At 38.0% G+C, this 23,368-nt stretch overlaps 1 protein-coding gene across 1 annotated transcript in view; it reads left to right on the top strand.

The window, feature by feature from the left end:
- Positions 1-23,368, top strand: part of ippk (inositol 1,3,4,5,6-pentakisphosphate 2-kinase) — a 130,980-nt gene that overhangs the window by 23,876 nt on the left and 83,736 nt on the right. The window contains exons 3-5 of the mRNA XM_039770856.1: positions 16,713-16,808; positions 17,533-17,599; positions 17,777-17,898. Of these exons, the coding sequence (XP_039626790.1) occupies positions 16,713-16,808; positions 17,533-17,599; positions 17,777-17,898 (285 nt within the window). The remainder of the gene's footprint in view (positions 1-16,712; positions 16,809-17,532; positions 17,600-17,776; positions 17,899-23,368) is intronic.

Here is a 23,368-nt window from a genome sequence, read left to right on the forward strand (position 1 = left end):
TCAGTGCCAGGATGCAATCGATGGTAGACTTCTTAGGCGTAAAACCAGACTGTTCCAATTGCTGGTACGTGAGCAAGTGATCACGGATCCTATTGAGGATGACCCTAGCAAGGACCTTGCTCAGCACCAAGAACAGCCCCTGTAGTTGCTGCAATCCAGGCTATCACCCTTCCCTTTCTAGTACAAGTTCCATTTTCTAGTCAATTGGGATGATGCCAGTCTCTCAAATGGAAGCAAAGATTACTTGCAATGCCAAGAGGACAGTCTTACCACCAGCCTGGAGAAGTTCACCCCGCATACCACAGATCCCTGCAGCCTTTCCTCAAATCAGCTGGTTCACCACCTGTGAAATCTCAGTGAGATTGGGTGGTTTACAGCTAATTGGAGGATAAATAAAGAAAAATACATAAATAGGTAGATAAATAAGTAAATAAATCAAAATTGGGCCTGAACACTCACTGGAATGACTATAAAGCAAGAAACTTCAAAAGAAAAAAGTTTTGACTTGGCAGTCAAGGTCACAGTGAGGTATTATACAGATGTAGAACTGGTGGTATAATGGAGTCTCAGTAGATTTACTTGACAGACTTTTGTTGAATAATTCATTTTCTAAAAGTACTTGGTGCTTGTTTGTCAGAGAGAGTATATGCGGCATTGTTCATAGCGGCACTCAGTTTTGTTTTAATTCTATGATTTTTCTGGCCTCCAGGGAGTCCATTTTAACTTTGTATACTTTCTTTCTTTCAGTCCGCTTTTTCTCTAGCAGCTTTTTCTCCTTCCTTATATCAGTGTAACACCTAAAGTATCAGCACTTAACACTAGAGTATCTTAAGCCTACAAAAAAACACGTAATCCCTGGCCACTTTAAATTCCTTTGCACCTCTTCTCATCAGCATCTTTTGTTTTGCAAATGTGTCAGTCAGCACAAACAGCCTGCTATCTCATCTCATCCCCAATACCCCCTAACCGAGCTGTAGTCAGTTGCAAATATCTCCCTCTTCAAGTCTCTTTATCGTGGTGTGAATTACCTGGAGTTGTAGAGGGTAAACAATATATTGTTATTTGGAATACATTAATTTCATGTGTGGTCCGTATCTACAGAGATCTGTGTAAGTGTAGGATGACACAAAATGTGAGGCAAGAAATGCTGAACACATACCTAAAACAAAGTTTTTCCATGTTATACTAATAATAATTTCAAATAAACACATTCTTTTTTTATTCAAGAGTATAACCAAAGGGAAAAAAAACATTCAGTTTACATGTTGCTGTCAATGAGTTAAAAACCCAAGCTTAAATGTCAATAAATATAAAGTTGATATGTATTCCTAGGTGGGGGAGAGGTAAGAACTGCTGCCATATAACAGTTAGGCTCCAGGTTTGAATCTGAGAACATACATTTGATTTGAGTTTGTAACACCCGACGTAAATTTGAGCTACTTGTAAAAGTTGGCTTTTTTTATTATTCAGTTTTATTCTGTCAATGACGTTTACTTGGTACAACGAACTTGCCTTTCCCTCTCAGAGTTGATGTCATTAATGTTCATTCTTTTCACAAGAGCAGTGATGACCACAGTTAGTGTTGTGGTTTATGTCTGCTCAGAACTATTTGTTGTACCAGCAATAAAAGATACAATTTCCCTGATCGCTATCAGACAGGCCATAGGCAGAACCATAACAACTGACAGCTTCTTCATAATGCTTTCGCGGTCACTAGACTGCTGCACCGCAACGGAGCTCTGCTTGGCACCATAAGTACAATGGGACTTCCACTTAGAGCTAAAATCACTTTAGTGTGCGAGCAAAAATCGCCACGCTAGTATTTAGATCTGGCAGTGTCATGCTGACAGTTTGGGTTGGGGGTTTATGGAATAGCAGGCTGCTTGTGCTGAAGGACACATTTGCAAAACAAAAGACGCTGTTGAGGAGAGGTGCGAAAGAATTTAAGGTGGCCCGGATTACGCGTTTTTTCGTAGGTTTCCAGGATTCTAGTGTTAATTATATCCACTGCAAGCACTGATTTGAATATACTGTACATTAGTGTGGGACGGTATGACCAAAATTCTATATTACGGTATTTTTCAAAATTATACCGGTTTCACAGTATTTGATGGTAGTTTTTTCGCATGCAAGAGTGGATTTTAACCACATTTTTGCCTGTAATTACTGCTGAAGACTGGCTAAGAATAACCTATTCCACTGTCATGAGAATTGTACATTGTACAAAAAAACAAGTATTAATACAGGCTTGCATGGCCCTATAAAGTGATCGTTTTCAAGGGGGTGGCACTAATGAAGAGAAGGAATCACATTGCATGACCGTTGCATTCAAAATATAGAACCTTTTTATTGATAAAATTTTGACAATTATATTTTCCACCATCCAAAGAGGCATTTAGACTTCATAAAATATTCAGAGGTGCTTGTCAAAAGTTGTACTGCACTGAACATATCTTAGAAAAGGACTAAATAGTGAATATTTTTTTGTAAACCAACTACACTTTCTGTTAATGTTAACAGTCTCTGTCCACGTACATGTTAAAGTGACTTTTTAAACAACTTTACCATCATTAAATGGCATAATATTTAAATTAACAAATAATAACAATAAAATAAATAATAGTGCAACTTCCAGTAATACTATTACTTCAAGACTTCAAGCCCAAGTGCATTACACAGTATTCGCCAAATAAAAATAAAATAAAACAAGTGCAACTTGGTGAGATATCTTTGCCAACTGAACCATCATTAAGGCAAATTGCATTAATATGGACCTTGGTTCAAGCTAAGATATATATATATATATATATATATATATATATATATATATATATATATATATATATATATATATATATATATATATATATATATAAAATAATAAAACTGCAATAATGATATTTGTTGTATAGCCCTACGGAGGCGTATTAGGGCCACAGTGAAGAAAAAAAACTATGTCGAGAATAAAGTTGACATTTCCACTTTATTCTTGCCGTTTGTTGAGATTAAAGTCGGCATTTTCACATTATTCTCATAGTTTTTTTTCTCAATTAAATAGAATGTCGTAAACTAAACTTCACCCTAAAAGCATTGTTTAATTTACTAGATTTTCTCAAACCCCGTCATAAGTTAATGTAGCACATTAAATGCCCTATGTTGAGTGCCCCGACCTAGTTGTTAACACTAGAAATACCTGAACCTACGAAAAATCTTGTAGATCTGTCCCACCTTAAATCACTTCGCACCTCTCCATCAGTGTCTTTTGTACTGTAAATATGTCGATAAGCAGCAGGCAGCCTACTATCACATCCCCCCACCACCAAACAGTTTTCTCAGCTCAAGTCTGTTTACCTGCATGTCAGTTGCTTAGAGTTGTATAAAGTGAGAAGTTATGCAAAATGACACCTTTTATAATAAATACTGTATCATTATTTGGAATACATGCATTTTATGTGTGTTCCGTGTCTACAACATTCTGTGTAAACACATCGTTAAAACAGAAACGTTTTTCATGTTTTAGTAATTCACAAAATGTAGTCATGAAGTCTGCGGTGGGTTGGCACCCTGCCCGGGATTGGTTCCTGCCTTGTGCCCTGTGTTGGCTGGGATTGGCTCCAGCAGACTCCCGTGACCCTGTGTTCGAATTCAGCGGGTTGGAAAATGGATGGATGGATAGACATGTATAATGTGTGAAACCTGAAGTCCAAATGTGAAATAGACACTTTCAAAAAAGGTACAAATATAACAGAACAAATGCGCTTCTATTCAAGAATATAACTGCAGAAAAAGAACCCACGTTAGGGTACAACATCGACACGCATTTGGTACGACTGCTTCGACTATTGACTGATAATCAAAAGTTCATGAGTTCAAGACCGGACGAGTCCATTTTTGAGAAATGGGCTGCTCTTATTCTTACTATGTTAGAATAAAAATATACATTTGATTTCAGTCTGTAACAGCTGGTTTAAATTTATGATACTTGTAAAGGTTAGCTTTTTTTTTTTCTCTTTTCAGTTTTATTCTCTTAGTCACGTTCATGATCCCACCCCCCCTCCCCATCTGTCACTGCTGTTTTAACATAAAGACGTGCTATAACAGAGGTGAACTCGGATCATGATGACGGTCCTACATCAGAGAAGGAATGCACTTTTGCCGTCGCAATACTATGTACATGCAATGGGAAGCTCTGCAGTCTACTTGTGACTTTACGCTGTTGGAAGTAAGTAAATAAGTAAAGGTAAATAAGTAAATAACATTCGATCTGGCTCTTGTATACAAAGTACAGTGACGGCAGCTTCCACCTGCAGCTATAGACTCTTCAGTACGCAAGCGACTCTCCGCGCTAGTGTTTAGATCTGGACGGTGTATGTGCTCAAAAAAGAAGTCTGACTGCATTCTCGTACCATTGCTTGCATACTAAAGTGTCACGTGGCATTACACGTATTTTTTGAGCACGTCGATCAAACACAGGAAGCTCTGCAGTCTACTTGTGACTTTATGTCGTAAGAAGTAAGTAAAAAAATCACAGTAAATAACATTTGATCTGGCTTTTATGTAAGTAACATATAAATATTAATGTTTTGGACAGATGCACCGTCCAGATCTGGAGAGTCGCTTGCGTACTGGAGAGTTGCTTGCATACTGGAGAGTCTATAGCTGCAGGTGGAAGCTGTGTCGCTATACTTTGTATATAAGAGCCAGATCGAATGTTATTTACCTTTTATTTTTTTACTTCCTACAGCGTAAAGTCACAAGTAGACTGCAGAGCTTCCCGTGTACATATACAAAGTACAGCGACGGCAAAAGTGCATTCTTTCTCCAATGTAGAATCGTCGTCATGATCTGAGTTCACCTCTGTTATAGCGCATCTTTATGTGAAAACAGCAGTGTCAGATGGGGAGGTGGGCTGAGGTCATGAACGTGACTAAGAGAATAAAACTGAATTAAAAAAAACAAAAACAAAACAAAGCTAACGTTTACAAATATCATAAATTTACACTGGCTGTTACAGACTGAAATCAAATGTATGTTTTTATTCTAAGATAGTAAGAATAAGAGCAGCTCACTTCTCAAAACGGACTCGTGATACCGTTGCGCCACCGAAGCGGTCGTGGCAAATGCATGTCGATGTCGCACCCTAACGCGGGTTCTTTTTCTGCAGTTATATTTTTGAATAGAAGCACACTTGTTCTGTTATATTTGTACCTTTTGTGAAAGTTTTTATTTAATATTTGGACTTCAGGTTTCACACATTATACACTTCATGTCTAAATTTTGTCAATTACTAAAACATGAAAAACGTTTCTGTTTTAACGATGTGTTTACATAGAATGTTGTAGACACGGAACACACATGAAATGCATGTATTCCAAATAACGATATAGTATTTATAAAAGGTGTCATTTTGCTTGAGTTCTCAGTCTAAGCAACTGACACACAGGTAAATAGATTTGAGCTGAGAAAACTGTGTGGTGGTGGGGGGGATGTGATAGTAGGCTGCTTACTGACACATTTACAGGACAAAAGATGCTGATGGAGAGGTAAGAAGCGATTTAAGGTGGGACAGATCTATGAGTTTCTTCGTAGGCTCTGGTAATTCTAGTGTTAATCACTACGCGCTTCTGACTTCCTACGCACTATGAGGAGGCGCGGGCAGGGATTGCTGCACAGAATACATTTTCACTTCATGATATTTCTGCTCTCTGAAAATTTTGAATGCTAAGATAAATACTTGATATTTTCATGATGAAATGCATTAAAGCAGGTACTAAACAAGCACAATAGTGAGGCGGTAGTGCTGCTTCCTCGCAGTAAGGGGTCCCCAGGTGTAGATTCAGTGTAAAGTTTATGGCAGGTGTGACGAGGCTTCAAAACACTGGATATATGAATGGGAATTGCACAGGTTTAACTTAAATATTGTGTAAATGTTGGGTTCGCGATCTGGTGGTTGGAGACACGAACACGGAAATAAATGGATGCTCTTCTGAGCGGGCTTTCTTTATTGCATGTATGCTGTCCCCATCTGACATACCAAACCCCCAGTTCCTATCCTTTTTTTCTCCACATCACCAATCACCACACGATAAACGTCTTTGTGAAATTACAACTAGTTATAAACTTAGACCACAGAGTGTTCAGAACTTTAAAAAAAATCTTCGTTATACATTTTAATCATGCCCTCCATTCAGGATTGCACCCATCCCAGCAAGCATTGTGTGAGGGGCAGGAGCAAATCCTGAAAGAGGTGCCAGCATATCGCAGGGTGAATACGAGCAATACATACACTAGCAGGGTTAATATAGCATAACAAAACCCCACACCCTACATGACTGTGAAAGGAAACTGAAGCACACCGAGTAAACCCATCAGGAAAACATGCAAATTCAAAGCAGGGAACACCTGGGACCTCTTTGCTGCGAGGCAGCAGTGCAACCTCCATGCCACTGTGCCCCTACACAATTAATACATTCTTTAATGCATTTCATCATGAAAATTATATCAAGTTCTTATCTTAGCTTTCTAAATCTTCAGGGAGCAGGAATATCATGAAATTAATGTACAGTGGTCACGAATATCTCGGACTACGTACAAATCGGGTTATGACCAAAAATTTTGCCAAACTTTGTTCATGACCACACACTCGGGTGACGAACAAGCCAGTTTCCCTTCTGGTTCGTACGCGCCGATGATTTTGCACGTGTTCAGTCTCTCCCTGTGCAGCGAGCGAGCATGAGAGAGAGTGCGAGATGGCAGTTAAAGAAGGCAGAGAAGGCAGTTAAGGAATGCAACGGGCTTGTTTTTAAAGAGATGCTTTGAGCATTGTTTTAATCTTGTTGTATTTAATGAAGACTTTTTTCTATTGCATTTTAACCTCCACTTCTGTTTTTATGGGATCATTTATTTATTGAAGGATTCTGAAAGCACCGCACTTTAATTTGGACCTTGTTTTTGATTGTTGTTTTTGTTAATTTTAATAAAAACACTTGGCACTTTTTGCACCATCCGATTGCTCCATTGTAGTGCCTCACTGTCGTGCTCATCGGTAACATTACCGACGGTGACGGGTTTAAGGGCTACCAGAAGCGAGATGGGAGCATGCAGCGAACCCGCATCTTCACAGACTTTATCTCAAAACTGTAATCTCCTCTCCAACCAGTTCCTCCTCATTTCCTTCATGCCAGAACTCCATTCATAAAAGGTTAGTTTTCTTGGTTGTTTATGGTTAGCTTTATTATAAATTAAGGATTTTTCAAATGTTCATTTTTTCCCGGTGTTTAAAACTCATTGAAAAAGTGTTTACAGAGAGCGATTCGTAAGGCTATAGTGTGAATTCTTGCGATTTTAGTTTTCTCTGATCAAGATTTTCTCAGTGTTGTTCAATGTTTTACAGATCCCTAGCCTCAGAGCCCCCACTCTGGCTGCATAGGTAGTCGGTAGGAAAGGCAGAAAAAAAAAAGGAATTTATCTGATACAGGAAAGTTTCCTCGTGCAGTTGTGTACAGTATGTCCAAGAGTAAGAAGCTTCAGTGACCTAATAATATTATTGTTTTTACTTGGCTCACTCCTTTATCAAAGGCAGCGTACAACATGTGAGATACAATTGGTTGGTCCTTTTATTTTTACAATTGGAGCACAGGCAGGTGAAGTAACTTGCCCGTGGTCATACAGACATGGGGAAATTTGTTGGTTCCTTACAACACATTGAGAAAGTTCTGTATGCCTCCTGAAAAATGATTACAGTGACTGAATGAAAAGCAGTTGCTCCCTGTATACCTTTTGATATGTCATCGAGTAAAGCAAATCAAGTGTGAAAAGTGAGAAAGTATTGCTTATTCTACAAAAATATTCTAAAAAAAAGGCCTGGGTACATTTATTGGTATCCCTAGAAAAGATCAAATTTAGTTGGACTAGAATGATTTTTCAAACTAGCTCTTATCTTTAATTAGCATCACACACGTCATTCAGACAATGTAAATGGAAAAAAAATAGTTACTCTGCTGCTTAGTATCATCGAGTGTCCCACACTGAACATGGACAAGAGAAAGCAAAGAGAGTTTTCTGAGGAGATCAGAAAGAAAATTACATGCAGGCATGTTAAATGAGTAGGCTATAGGATAATCTCCAAGCAGTTTTTTGTTCCTGTGACAGCAGATGTTTTTAAGAAGATCAGTGGGACTGTAGCAAACCTTCCTGGATGTGGCAAGAGGAAAACTGACCCCAGAGTCGGCAGAAATATAGTTGGAATGGTAAACAATAAGCCAAGGATAACTTCCAAACTCATACAAACTGAACTCCAAAGTCAAATGTCCATCGGTTTCTGATCTCTCCATTTGTCGCTTTTTGGGTGACAGTGAGGGCTCAATGGAAGAGGAATCCACTGTTGAATGAAGAACATAAAAAGCCATACTGGAATTTTATAAAATGCATATTGACAAGAAACTATTGCTCCTAAGAGAATGTCCTTTGCTCAGACAGACAGAGATAGGTTGGGAGAATAAACTAATACAGCGCTTTACCATAACCACCACATGTTAAACCACCCGGATTAGAACCTGATTTCAGTCATGCAACGGGTGACACATCAGCACCCCACTGGAATAGTGTGAGGTTTTCTTTTTTGACTGTGGTTGAGGTGCCAATCCTGCTCAGATGAGAGAAAACCGGAGCGTTTTGGAAAATCACATCACTTCTGTGTTCACAAATTTAAAAAAAAACAAAGCTTTCAAGAAAAGAACACCATACCTGCAGGTGCTGGTCATAAAATTAGAATATCATGACAAAGTTGATTTATTTCAGTAATTCCATTCAAAAAGTGAAACTTGTATATTAGATTCATTCATTACACACAGACTGATGTATTTCAAACATTTATTTCTTTTAATTTTGATGATTATAACTGACAACTAATGAAAGTCCCAAATTCAGTATCTCGGAAAATTAGAATATCAATTAAGACCAATGCAAAAAAGGATTTTTTAGAAATGTTGGCCAACTGAAAGGTATGAACATGAAAAGTATGAGCATGTACAGCACTCAATATTTAGTTGGGACTCCTTTGGCCTGGATTACTGCAGCAATGCGGTGTGGTCTGGAGTCGATCAGTCTGTGGCACTGCTCAGGTGTTATGAGAGCCCATGTTGCTCTGATAGTGGCCTTCAGCTCTTCTGAATTGTTGGGATTTTCTATGGGATTAAGGTCAGGCGAGTTTGCTGGCCAATCAAGAACAGGGATACCATGGTCCTTTACTTTCATCAGAGAACATAACTTTGGACCACTCAGCAGCAGCCCAGTCCTTTTTGTCTTTAGCCCAGACGAGGCGCTTCTGACGCTGTCTCTTGTTCAAGAATGGCTTGACACAAGGAATGCGACAGCTGAAACCCATGTCTTACATACGTGTGCGTGGTGGTTCTTGAAGCACTGACTCCAGCTGTAGACCACTCTTTGTGAATCTCCCACACAGTTTTAAATGGGTTTTGTTTCACAATCCTTTCCAGGGTGCAGTTATCCCTATTGCTTGTGCACTTTTTTTCTACCACATCTTGTCCTTTCCTTCGCCTCTCTATTAATGTGCTTGGACACAGAGCTCTGTGAACAGCCAGCCTCTTTAGCAATGACCTTTTGTGTCTTGCCCTCCTTGTGCAACAACAACAACAACATTTATTTATATAGCACATTTTCATACAAAAAAAAGTAGCTCAAAGTGCTTTACATAATGAAAAATAGAAAAATAAGAGACACAGTAAGAAAATAAAATAAGTCAACATTAATTAACATAGAATAAGAGTAAGGTCCAATGGCCAGGGGGGACAGAAAAAAAAAAAAAAACTCCAGACGGCCGGAGAAAAAAAAATAAAATCTACAGGGATTCCAGGCCATGAGACCGCCCAGTCCCCTCTGAGCATTCTACCTAACATAAATTAAAACAGTCCTCTTTGTATTTATGGTTTTCACGGAAGGATTTGATGATGATGATCACGTGGACTTCTGGCTTTTAGTCCATCAATGCTGGGGAATCATGGTACTTTGAGTAGGTTGGTGGTGGCGCAGGCCCCCACCACAGAGAAACTGGAAAAAGAAACAGAAGAGAGAGTAGGGCAAGGTGTCAATGGTCGTCTTTTGGACAACTGTCAAGTCAGCAGTCTTCCCCATGATTGTGTTGCCTACAGAACTACACTGAGAGACCATTTAAAGGCTTTTGCAGGTGTTTTGAGTTAATTAACTGATTAGAGTGTGGCACCAGGTGTATTCAATATTGAACCTTTTCACAATATTTTAATTTTCCGAGATACTGAATTTGGGACTTTCATTAGTTGTCAGTTATAATCATCAAAATTAAAAGAAATAAACATTTGAAATACATCAGTCTGTGTGTAACGAATGAATCTAATATACAAGTTTCACTTTTTGAATGGAATTACTGAAATAAATCAACTTTTTCACAATAATTTTATGACCAGCACCTGTATTTGTAAGACAGGGAAGATGCTTGATTATGTTTTGTGACTGATTTAAGTCTCCACAGAATACCTTTAGTCTGCACAGGGAACAATGAAATCTCAAGACTACTGAGACATTGTGGAACGAAATGTACTGCCCAATGTCCGAAAGCTCTGTCTCATAGGTCACAGATCCTCCCAACAGGGTGGTAAATGACCAAAACACATAGCCAAAAACACTCAACAATGGCTAAGAATAAAACGTGTGAAGTGGCATTCTATGAGCCTTGATTTCAATCTCATTAAATATCTATGGAAAGAATTGAAACATGCAGTCAAGAGAAGGCACCCTTCAAACCTGACACAACTAGAGCAGTTTGCTTAGGAAGAACTGGCCAGACTACCTGTTGACAGGTTCAGAAGTCTAATTGAGAGCTGCAGGAAATGCTTGTTTGCAGTGATTGCTGTAAAGGTTGTGCAGCAAAATATTAGATTAATATTCCTAACATTTTTTATCTGTGCCATTTTCATTTGTTGTTTTAAATATTTTTTTGAATCAAGACTGTTCTTGCTAAATATGAAATAAACAATTATGGATGCCAATTACTTTTGTCAATTTCAAGTTATTTCGGAGTAACCGTGGGTTCAGTTTTTTCATGGAGGGGGCCCAAAACATTTGTCCATGTCTGTAGGCATAATATCATTAAATGATCCTTGCATTTTTATTGCATAGCATTGACATAACCTTCTGGTTCATGCTCCCCCAGAAAGAGCAGCTGCTTGCTAGTAGCTATAGCGTGACAGCCAGTGATGTCATGCAGTACACAATGAACCATAATTTAAACATAAGATGGTAAAGAAATTGAGTTGTATTTAACCCCCTTTGTCATATCCCAGAGTGTGTCTTTTGCTCAGAATTCTATGCAAGTACAGTTAAACCCAAGTCACACTTGGGGTGACGTATAATTATACACTTTATAGTGTCAAGTACAAATAACTACGAGACAGTATTCTGTTGCCATCTAGTGGATGAAACAAAAATCGTGCTATAAAAAATCATGAATATTTCTATGCATTCTGCACTTAATGGTAACTATATTGTAACTGATCAGTTTTCATTAGTGGGGTGGAGCCTCCAATGAAAATACAATGGGGAACCAAAGTGTGAAGGCAGTTTTAGAATGAACCTTTATTTGAATCAAACGATAGGGATGACAATATAAATTGGTTATCAGACAATGACACAGAAAGTGAAACTTACCCATGATACGGCATTTTTGTACAAATGAACCACTGAGATATGCCCAGTGAATTTAGTCGTGTGAGGTTTACCGTGGTTCAACCGTAGCTGCCTGCCAAAATAATTGCTGTCAAGGGCAAAGACAAGTAAGACTTTATCTCCCTAATTATTATTACAATTATACATTTATCTATTTAACAAACTAATTCAGTATAGTTACCTTCTAACTGTTAGAGCGACTATGTCAAAATGCTTGCTAATCAGTCTAATTCCATTTTCTTGCTCTTAACGTGAGACAGTTACATACATCAATCATATGCTTGCTCATTCATTCATTTTCATTCAGTCATTTCTGGTGGCAGTCAGTGGGCCAGTATACTAAGCAGCACTAACTAGGCCATTCTGTCCTTGACAGTGCTTTCCAGGTAGCTGTTTGGAATTCCCAGATGTTTACAGGGTAGTTAACAGATATAATGCCTTCTGTAAGTCCTGAGTCTGATTTGGGTCTTTCCCAGTTGACTGAAATGGTATCACTTACCACCTATGGGTCATGCTCAAGGAACATTCGGAGTACATGTCTAAAGCATCTCAAGTGGCTACTTTTGCTTTTAGAGATACAGCAGGTATACTCAAAATTTCTAAAATAAACTTAACCACCACAGGTAATTAACTCTATCACTTGTAGCCCCTTCTGAACCATTCATTAGCCACACTTTTCTGTGAGAGAACCACAATCTCAGATTTGGAGGTGCTTATTGTCATCTCAATTGCACCATATTCAGTTGTGAACGATTCCAGTTTACACTGGAGATCACAACCTGATAAGAAATCAACAATTTAATTTGAAAACCACAGAAGTAACTCTTACATTCCCAAAATGAAACTTCTCCAAGCCTTGGATGCACCTTGATATACTGACCTTGAAAATCCTGAAAAGAAGAACAGGAAATACATATCCTTGGCAATGACCACTTTCTACATTGAGCAAACTCATCTTAATGGAATTTAAAGTGTTGTATGCAGTTCTTGTTTCACAAATGCAGATACTGAATGGCATGCAGCAGTGGTCTTGGAAATCAGTACTGTTGAAGCACCTCTGACAAGGTAGTATATGGTATGCAGTAATAAGCATATGTATGTATGTATGTATGTATGTGTGTGTGTATATATATATATATATATAAAAATAATATGAATGAAAAAGAAGTGAAACAAAATGCCAAACAGTATAAATATCTCACCTCTCCCCACCCCCAAACTCACATGTGAGTGGCGGAATATTATAATAAACAGTGCAGAAAAAAAAATACAGTGCAAACCCTCCCTTGACCTTACACTGAACATAAAACAGATATGATGCACAAGAAACACATACCACACATAAAGTCCAGGAAATTGTCCAGAGAATGATTAGTGGAAATGACATTGAACTGGTTAGAGACTGTCCAGTGGAAACTGCAATATGGGAACACTTGATTGTGTTTGGTCCTCTCCCGAAGTAAAAAAAGAAACTGTCTCACCATATGGTCATTGGCGTGTCCTGATACTACTGAATCCCAGGGGTTTTGTGAGCATGGCGAGATCGTTAAAGGTCTGGCATTGAGAGCAGCAAGCTGTGGATAGGTATGTGACGACCCGGATCGGCGTTTCTTTGTCTCTCGCGATGCGTTCGATGTTAATACCTGGATGGAATTGACAGGGTCACGATCCTGCAGTGGTCTCCTTTCCGCCTTTGTTTCCAGGGGGACAACATTTACACAGAGGCACCATAACTACATAAACGTGACAATGCTATATGAAAGACATAATGTGGCACAAAACACATTAAGACATCCCCATTCATGTAACACCGCTACAACTCTTTGATTTCATCTTTTCATTTTTTTTTTGCTCATTATTTCTAGTTACATTCTAGTAAAACATTTCTAAACTCACTACTTTAATAAATTGCCCACTTACAGTTGTGCTTGAAAGTTTGTGAACCCTATAGAATTTTCTATATTTCTGCATAAATATGATCTAAAACAACATCAGATTTTCACTCAGGTCCTAAACGTAGATAAAGAGAAACCAGTTAAACAAATGAAACAAAAATATTATACTTGGTCATTTATTTAATAAGGAAAATGATCGAATATTACATATTTGTGATTGGCAAAAGTATGTAAACCTTTGCTTTCAGTATCTGGTGTGACCCCCCTTTGCTGCAATAACTGCAATTAAACGTTTCCGGTAACTTTTGATCATTCCAGCACACCAGCTTGGAGGAATTTTAGCCCATTCCTCCATATAGAACAGCTTCAAGTCTGGGATGTTGGTTGGTTTTCTCACATTGACTGCTCACTTCAGGTCCTTCCACAACATTTAGATTGGATTAAGGTCAGGACTTTGACTTGGCCATTCCAAAACATTAACTTTATTCTTCTTTAACCATTCTTTGGTAGAATGACTTGTGTGCTTAGGGTTGTTGTTTTGCTGCATGACCCACCTTCTCTTAAGATTCAGTTCATGGACAGATGTCCTGACATTTCCCTTTAGAATTCTCTGATATAATTCAGAATTCATTGTTCCATCAATGAAGACAAGCCATCCTGGCCCAGATGCAGCAAAACAGGCCCAAACCATGATACTACCACCACCATGTTTCACAGCTGGGATAAGATTCTTATGCTGGAATGCAGTGTTTTCCTTTTTTCAAACATAATGCTTTTCATTTAAACCAAAAAGTTCTATTTTGGTCTCATCTGTCCACAAAAAATTCTTCCAACAGCCTTCTGGTTTGTCCACATGATCTTTAGCAAACTGCAGACGAGCAGCAATGTTTTTTTTTGGAGAGCAGTGGCTTTCTCCTTGCAACCCTGCCATGCACACCATTGTTGTTTATTGCTCTCCTGATGGTGGACTCATGAACATGAACATTAGCCAATGTGAGAGAGGCCTTCAGTTGCTTAGAAGTTACCCTGGGGTCCGTTGTGACCTTGCCGACTATTACACGTCTTGCTCTTGGAGTGACCTTTGTTGGTTGACCACTTCTGGGGAGGGTAACAATGGTCTTGAATTTCCTCCATTTGTATACAGTCTGTCTGACTGTGGAGTGGTGGAGTCCAAACTCTTTAGAGATGGTTTTGTAACCTTTACCAGCCTGATGAACATCAATAACTTTTTCTGAGGTCCTCAGAAATCTCTTTTGTTCGTGCCATGATACACTTCCACAAACATATGTCGTGAAGAGCAGACTTTGATTAATCCTTGTTCTTTAAATAACACAGGGTGCCCACTCACACCTGATTGTCATCCCATTGATTGAAAACGCCTGACTCTAATTTCACCTTCAAACTAACTGCCAATCCTAGAGGTTCACATACTTTTGCCATTCACAGATATGTAATATTCAATCATTTTCCTCAATAAATAAATGACCAAAGTATAATATTTTTGTCCCATTTGTTTAACTGGTTTCTCCTTATCTACTTTTAGGACTTGAATGAAAATCTGATGATGTTTTAGGTCAGGATGTTGTTATATTTATGCAGAAATATAGAAAATTCTAAAGGGTTCACAAACTTTCAAGCACAACTGTTGTTCTTGCTTACATAACTTGCAGTTAGCAAGGAGAAGTTTTTTGGAAAACCTTTTTGATTTTATATCCACCTGTTATATTTATTCTGTCTAATCTTGTTCAGATTTCAGTTCAACTACAGTCTTGTTTTGCTACTGAAATATTTGACTTGTTACTCCAAATTGTTAATGCAAGTTTGTTTCACTCTTTCACTTCTTGCTTTTCACTGCTTTTGGACCTGAGTAACAAAGATATGACCTAATTTGCTTCTTAGATGTGACCTTGCAGCTGGTAGGCTGATATGTCATTCACATGCTGTAGACTTAATGCTGCCATTTTGTCATGAATGCCTTTTCCTTGTTAAAAACATCACACATTGATTCATGAAGCTTTTTATGACTTAAACCCACGAAAAGGTTCATTATTCATTTAGCACTGGATCCCCAGAACTACTAATAAAACCTTAATTGCATATTTTACATTTATACCTATTTAATACTTATACTAACAACTAGTTATGTTTTAATAGGTATATAGGTATTTATATGTATAAAACCTATTTAGTTTTGTACCTGAAAGGTGTGAGACATTTTTTACAATGAATGTTAGAATTGACACAGAGTAAAATATATTTAAAGAAAGTATAGCATGAAATATTTTCAATGTGCAAATAAGCTTTCTCAATGTCCTTGGATTAAGAGGGCTGAAAAATGTTGCTGTGTTATGTGACACACATATGCCTTAAATGTCTACTGGAGTGATTGCCTTTTTTGTCTAGAAGTCCAGATATTTGTCCTGTTCTAGTCAGAACAACACTGAACAAGACCAGGCTGCCTGTCCAGATATCTAGCCAGTCAATTAATTAGAAAATAAGACATAACAGGGGGTATGATAAAACATAAAACTCTTTAATAAGTATCTAGTCCTCATTAACAGCTTTATTGTTTATCCAGTTCATGAAAACGTCCTTGTTTGTTCCTGTGCCACAATTTACCTTACTGAGAAGGGTGTATTCGGTGGTGACAAAACTTCTTCTGACTTTGTGGTTTTCTGAATTTGGGGTTCTTATATCTGTTCTCAGATGGTAGGATGTAAAGACAGCTGTTCACAAAATGTGTATGATCCTTGGCAGCCCTGACCACTTTCCCTTTTGGTCAGCAGTCAGATAATCCCTGAAGTACTTGCCATTTCTTTCCATAGACCACAGACCATGGACTATTAACTGTCCTCAGCCTTGTCTATCTGCTACCACTGTTACAATTATTGTGCTGGTAATTCTGTGGATCCTAGGGGTATTTTAGTGTAATAATACTATAAAAATAATTAAAATGGTTATTTTTTTGGTATGTTATGCTATACTGAATTATTTTTAATATGCTCAAATAAGGTTTGGAGTCCTCTGGCTACTGGTGTGAGTTGTTTTGGAAATCTTCATATGTATATATATATATATATGTATGTATGTGTTTTACAGATTGCAAGAAATGCTTTTATTCATGTCCAGAAAATTGTAGACTTTAGTAAGAATGTCATGAAACCTTTACTGGGAGAAAACTACGTTCATCATGGGGTAAACTACTTTTTCTATATTTTTTTGTCATCTTATTTGGAAATTTGTAAAAATATGTATTAAATTTGGGCAATAAACATTACCCTATGTGCCTATGAGACTTAAAAAAATAAGTCTTTATTCATGATGGCTCATCAGAGCCTGAAGCGGTTTAAGGCTGACAATTTGGTTCTTTCTACCAATGATAATTATAGACATCACCTTAATTAAATGCAGGATTTTCATATCTGTTATTCCCCATATGGAGAGGCATGGTGGTTCAAGGATAGGGTCACTTCCTCCCCGTAGCAGAGTCATGGGCTTGAATTGTGTCTGTATGTTCTCCTTTGGTCTATATAGATTTTCCACCTACAGCCCAAAATATCACTGTTTGGTTAATTGGTGACTTAACCATAATGTCTCATATCAGGTATTTTTTTTAAGTGCCTGAGAGAGTCCTGTGATGGACTGGCACTTGGATGTTGCCAGGATAGGCTCTGGTCCCTACAACCCTGAGCAATCAATATTCCTAATGTGAACTGGCATTTGGTGTGGTGTTCCTTATTACATTAGTGTGGGTACATAATGGGAAATTGCCCCACTGAACTGTATTAGTATCATGTTAACATAACTTGAATATGGACTTTACTATGCTTTGAGGCAAGTTGACTTTAATGCACCTACTTGACAGATGTTTGCTTCCTTTAAGATATGTTTAAGTTAAACAAATGTTTCATTCTCTTAGGTAGTTGTGCAGCTGCCTTTGGAGTTTGTCCAGTCAGTTTGTCTGAAGGTCCAGCAGGAGAGACCAGGTGAGCCCATACAGAATTTGTTAACAAATAGGCTTTATATGAGGATCAACTTTTTTTTAACCAAAGTAAGAAGTAGGTCACATTAACCATACTATTACTTGGAATAATGATAGAGGGAGGGAGAACCATCCACTAGTTTTGCTGAATCTGTGCCCACATTGCCTTTCAATTCCCTAGAGTCCCGCTGTGATAAGATGATGGATACCTTCAGTGGATATGCCTTGTGCCTGCCAAACCTTACCAAGCTCCCTACCTTCCATTTCAGTGAAAAGCAATCCTCACTTTGCATTGAGATCAAGGCAAGTATACTAAACTCCCTTGGTATGAGGCCATGGCAGTTGCCGTTGTGCTCATTTTGCAGTGAAAAGTCTTTCTTTATGCCTCTTTATGTGAGTTACTCTCCCTTGAACATCAAATGTTTCACAAAAGCTTTGATGCAGTTTTACATATGATGAAAGTGTAAGCTCTTGAAATTTGAGATGCTTAAATATGGAAATTAGCAGTATATAGCTCATCTCTATTTCCTTTGCAGTAATTTATATGTGAAGTCCAGTATTACTTTTTTTTTTTTTTAACAAATATAGACTTAAGGAGTATTTTTGTTAGGAATTAGTCTGTGTGCTAAAGTTGGCCACCAGGTGGCAGCTGGAGCATAACTAATGATTCTTATTCTTTATTTTCAGTAAAACTCTGCATTACTAATAAAATCCGAGAAGAGAATACAGTGCCTTTTAATGTACATGTTCTGTTCTTTGTGTTTTAAATGAATAAGTCGAGGTGCAAACTTGCTCAAACAATTACTGTGTTAGTAATTATTATATAGTTTGTAGAGTCTTGCTATATGTAGAGTCAGATTTTACTTTTTAGTTAAGGTAACTAAATCATGGAAACGGCTGTGCTACAGTATGTTATAAAATGTAATGAAATATCTTTACTCCAAAGCAAAATACACTAGTAATTTATTTCTCAGTAGCCACACATCCCATCCTCTTATTTGGATCGTAAATTGGAAGCACTGAAACAATATGTTAAATGTAAATTGAATTCATCAGTGTTGTGCTTTTCTCTGCAATGCTACCATTAATAAATTATGCCTGATATATAATGCAGAGTTTGAACATTTTTTTAATTGGTTTTGAGTACCAAATGCCATTCATTTGACTTTTGTAGCTGTAATTTTACAGGAGAATTAAAGTTTTTGTTTTGCTGACCTTCTGAAATACCAGTTTTCTTTCTTTTTTTTTTTTTTTTTTTGAAAAACATTTAATGGGGAAAAACTGCTTTATAACAGTGTTATGCCATAATTAGTTCAGCAACATTTCATTAGTTATTGCTGGATACTATTAGATACTAATGCATGTGTTAATGTGGTATAATGGTAAATAAAATAATAAAAAAAATGTATTGAAAGTATGAGGTGGCTCAGTTGATATGGTTGATTGCACCAAAATGTCTTCTCTTACCTATAAGATGTGTAATCCACAGAAAGCAGCATATCCTGTGATAGAAAAAAACATATCCCCTAAAATGTGTCCTGTTTTGAGAGACAAGTAAAAAGTTGTGTGTGTGTTTTTTTTTTTTGTTTTTTTTTCTATATAACTCTGCTTAGAAGAAATTCAGATGTGAGGTTAAGAACATGTCATTAAAGTTTAGTGTGGCATGTTTTTATATCTCATTATTTCTGCACATATAGTATATCCCTTATAAGTATATTGGAGTGATGTGCAAATGAGAATTTAACTATAATGTGTACACATGACCCTACTGCTAAATTTTGCAATACGCATTTTGTTTTCTGTCCAACACGAATTCCAGTTTCTCAACAGCATAATAAAACTGATAGGCAAGTGCATTAATTAACAGTAGTAACATTGTGTGAAAGCATCTCAAACTAAAAAGACCTTTATTTCAGTAAATTACAAACTTAACAGTGATTGATTTTTTTCAGAATTTGCAACTGAATGCTAACTGTTCCCAGTACTAATATCCACTTGTAATGGGAGGGATGGAACATGCAAAATGATTGTACAGAAACACCCAGAAATAAATAATTTTGTATTTGCTCCCCTGTTATTATCACATTACTAAGTCTACCCAATATCAGGAATGGCCATATTATGACTCCAGATCAGCCTGAATTTTTTGAGGTGTCAGTTCTACAAGGTGATAGAAACATTCGTTAGGGATTTTTACCCCTGCTTGCTTAATATCATTGTGCAGTTTCCACTTGGGATTATGCATGCTTTTTGATATGGAGCATTATCTTACTGGAAATATCCATTTGAAAAAGTGTAGATTGAGACCATGAAGGGTTGCACACTCCAACAATACTTGGGTATCACAAATCATTCACATGGCTCTTGGCTTGTACAGTGCATCCAGAAAGTATTCACAGCATATCACTTTTTCCACATTTTGTTATGTTACAGCCTTATTCCAAAATGGATTAAATTCATTTTTTTCCTCAGAATTCTACACACAACACCTCATAATGACAACATAAAAAAAGTTTACTTGAGGTTTTTGCAAATTTATTAAAAATAAAAAAACTGAGAAATCACATGTACATAAGTATTCACAGTCTTTGCTCAATACTTTGTCAATGCACCTTTTGCAGCAGTTACAGCCTCAAGTCTTTTTGAATATGATGCCACAAGCTTGGCACACCTATCCTTGGCCAGTTTCGCCCATTCCTCTTTGCAGCACCTCTCAAGCTCCATCAGGTTGGATGGGAAGCGTTGGTGCACAGCCATTTTAAGATCTCTCCAGAGATGTTCAATCGGATTCAAGTCTGGGCTCTGGCTGGGCCACTCAAGGACATTCACAGAGTTGTCCTGAAGCCACTCCTTTTATATCTTGGCTGCGTGCTTAGGGTTGTTTTCCTGCTGAAAGAATAACTGTTACCCCAGTCTGAGGTCAAGAGTGCTCTGGAGCAGGTTTTCATCCAGGATATCTCTGTACATTGCTGCAGTCATCTTTCCTTATCCTGACTAGTCTCCCAGTTCCTGCCGCTGAAAAACATCCCCACTGCATGATGCTGCCACCACCATGCCTCACTGTAGGGTTGGTATTGGCCTGGTGATGAGCGGTGCCTGGTTTCCTCCAAACATGACGCCTGGCATTCACACCAAAGAGTTCAGTCTTTGTCACATCAGACCAGAGAATTTTGTTTCTCATGGTCTGAGAGTCCTTTAGGTGCCTTTTGGCAAACTCCAGGCGGGCTGCCATGTGCCTTTTACTAAAGAATGGCTTCCGTCTGGCCACTCTACCATACAGGCCTGATTGGTGGATTGCTGCAGAGATGGTTTTCCTTCTGGAAGGTTCTTCTCTCTCCACAGAGGACCTCTGGAGCTCTGACAGAGTGACCATCGGGTTCTTGGTCACCTCCCTGACTAAGGCCCTTCTCCCCAGATCGCTCAGTTTAGATGGCCGGCCAGCTCTAGGAAGAGTCCTGGTGGGTTAGAACTTCTTCCACTTACGGATGATGGAGGCCACTGTGCTAATTGGGACCTTCAAAGCGGCAGAAATTTTTCTGTAACCTTCCCCAGATTTGTGCCTCGAGACAATCCTGTCTCGGAGGTCTACAGACAATTCCTTTGACTTCATGCTTGGTTTGTGCTCTGACATGAACTGTCAACTGTGGGACCTTATATAGACAGGTGTGTGCCTTTCCAAATCATGTCCAATCAACTGAATTTAGCTCAGGTGGACTCCAATTAAGCTGCAGAAACATCTTAAGGATGATCAGGGAAACAGGATGCACCTGAGCTCAATTTTGAGCTTCATGGCAAAGGCTGTGAATACTTATGTACATGTGATTTCTCAGTTTTTTTATTTTTAATAAATTTGCAAAAACCTCAAGTAAACTTTTTTATGTTGTCATTATGAGGTGTTGTGTGTAGAATTCTGAGGAAAAAAATGAATTTAATCCATTTTGGAATAAGGCTGTAGCATAACAAAATGTGGAAAAAGTGATGCGCTGTGAATACTTTCTGGATGCACTGTATTAAAAGGCCTAATATGTACCTGCCATTACACTACTAACAACAGCCTGCACCATTGATTTGTCAGGCCAGACACTTTTCCAGTCTTCATTTATCCAGTTTTGGCATTCATGTGTTAATGGTACCCTCACATTTTAGCTGTGTGGAATGGAATGTGGTGTTGATTTCTGTGTCTGTAACCCATCAACTTTAATCCAACATCTTGTGCCCTTCTTCAAATCCATGTGTAAAAATCTGTATTTGTTGCTTTTCTGTTCTCTTGAAAAAATCTAGCCATTTGCCTCTGACCTCATACATACTCACAGCACTGCCCCTCAATGGATGTCTGCTGTTTATTAAAGCATTTTCTGTTAATTATAGAAAGTAACCACCATTAAGTGCCCTGCCAACTGAAACGTTTGATCAAACAATGATTAAACCCAATGGCCACGTATGAGTGAGTGTTTTATATTTATATATATATATATATACACACACACATACATACAGGAACTGCAACTTTTATAAGCAGATGTACTTTGCATTTTGCATGTGTAATAGATACTTTCACTAGCACCACTTTCAGTTTCTGTAGAATTTGCAATTATTTATAAATTAACAGACCAGTGCACACAGAAGACTTCTGTGTTGGTCTGTAATGACAGAAATACACACGTTTAAAATGAGTAGACACTTATTTTTCCATTAATGTTGGCTGTCAATTTAAGATGTTGATTGATACCTGGATGCAATATATACCATTACCCATTACAGTAATATTGCCGTATCTAAATAAATATTTTCTGGGAAAATAGTTTCATATTTCGAGCCAAGAATTTAGTAAAATTTGCTTGCTTATTATAACTGGAGTGTCCCTTAAATGTCTTATCTTTAAAACAGCAAGGAGTCATCACATGCTGTAACTTTTGTTGTTCTATAAAGTAACTTATAGCAATGTCCAGGGACTTGTCAACCTCAGAATTGGGAAGTGTCAAACCGTTTTCGGGTCCTTGCAAAGTTGGATCATGGTCTGAAGGTTCTGAGGTGATGGACATGAGGAGTCCCAGTGGGCTACTTCAAAACCAGTTCCCATAAAGAGAAAGAGAGTAATAGTTGGAGATAAAAACAATAGGGGGTTTAAAGCACAGGTTTACTCCAGAGACAAAGTCTCTCATGGTATTCTTGCCTTCTGGGTGCACAGGTGGGAAACCTCTCTGGAAGGGCTGTTAGGCTCGTGGCCAGAGTGGGAGTGGGTCCAGTTTGCATTGTTCATGTTGGAAAAAATGAAATACATGAGGGTGGTCTTGTTAATTTTGTAGTCCAGATTTAAAGAGTTAGTTGCTAGGCTGAGCAGCAGAACTGGCAAGATAGTTTCCTTCAAAGTTCTGTCTGTGCCCCGTGCCAGTCCAGGAAAGATTGAGGAGATGAGAAGGCTAAATACATGGCTCATGTCATGGTGCAGGATAGAAGGGTATAAGTTTATGGGACATTCTGACTCCTTTTGGAGTAAATGGGACCCATTCCACTGCGATGGGTTCTATCAGAACTGGAAGAACACCAATGTTTTGGAGAAATGTATGAGTAGGTTATTAAGGATTGTTTAAATTAGGGGAATCGGGAACAAGGAGTTTAGGACAGGCCAAGTTTAGAACTGTACTGCAAGTACAACATTATTGTTATCTCTGACCATGCCCCTCTGATTATGGATCTTAAATTACTATGCCCTATATACTCTTTTCACAGCTGGCGTTTTTAACCCCCATGATTAACTGATGAGATGTATACA

Source organism: Polypterus senegalus, chromosome 12 (assembly GCF_016835505.1).
Source record: "Polypterus senegalus isolate Bchr_013 chromosome 12, ASM1683550v1, whole genome shotgun sequence".
Classification (NCBI taxonomy): Eukaryota; Metazoa; Chordata; class Cladistia; order Polypteriformes; family Polypteridae; genus Polypterus; species Polypterus senegalus.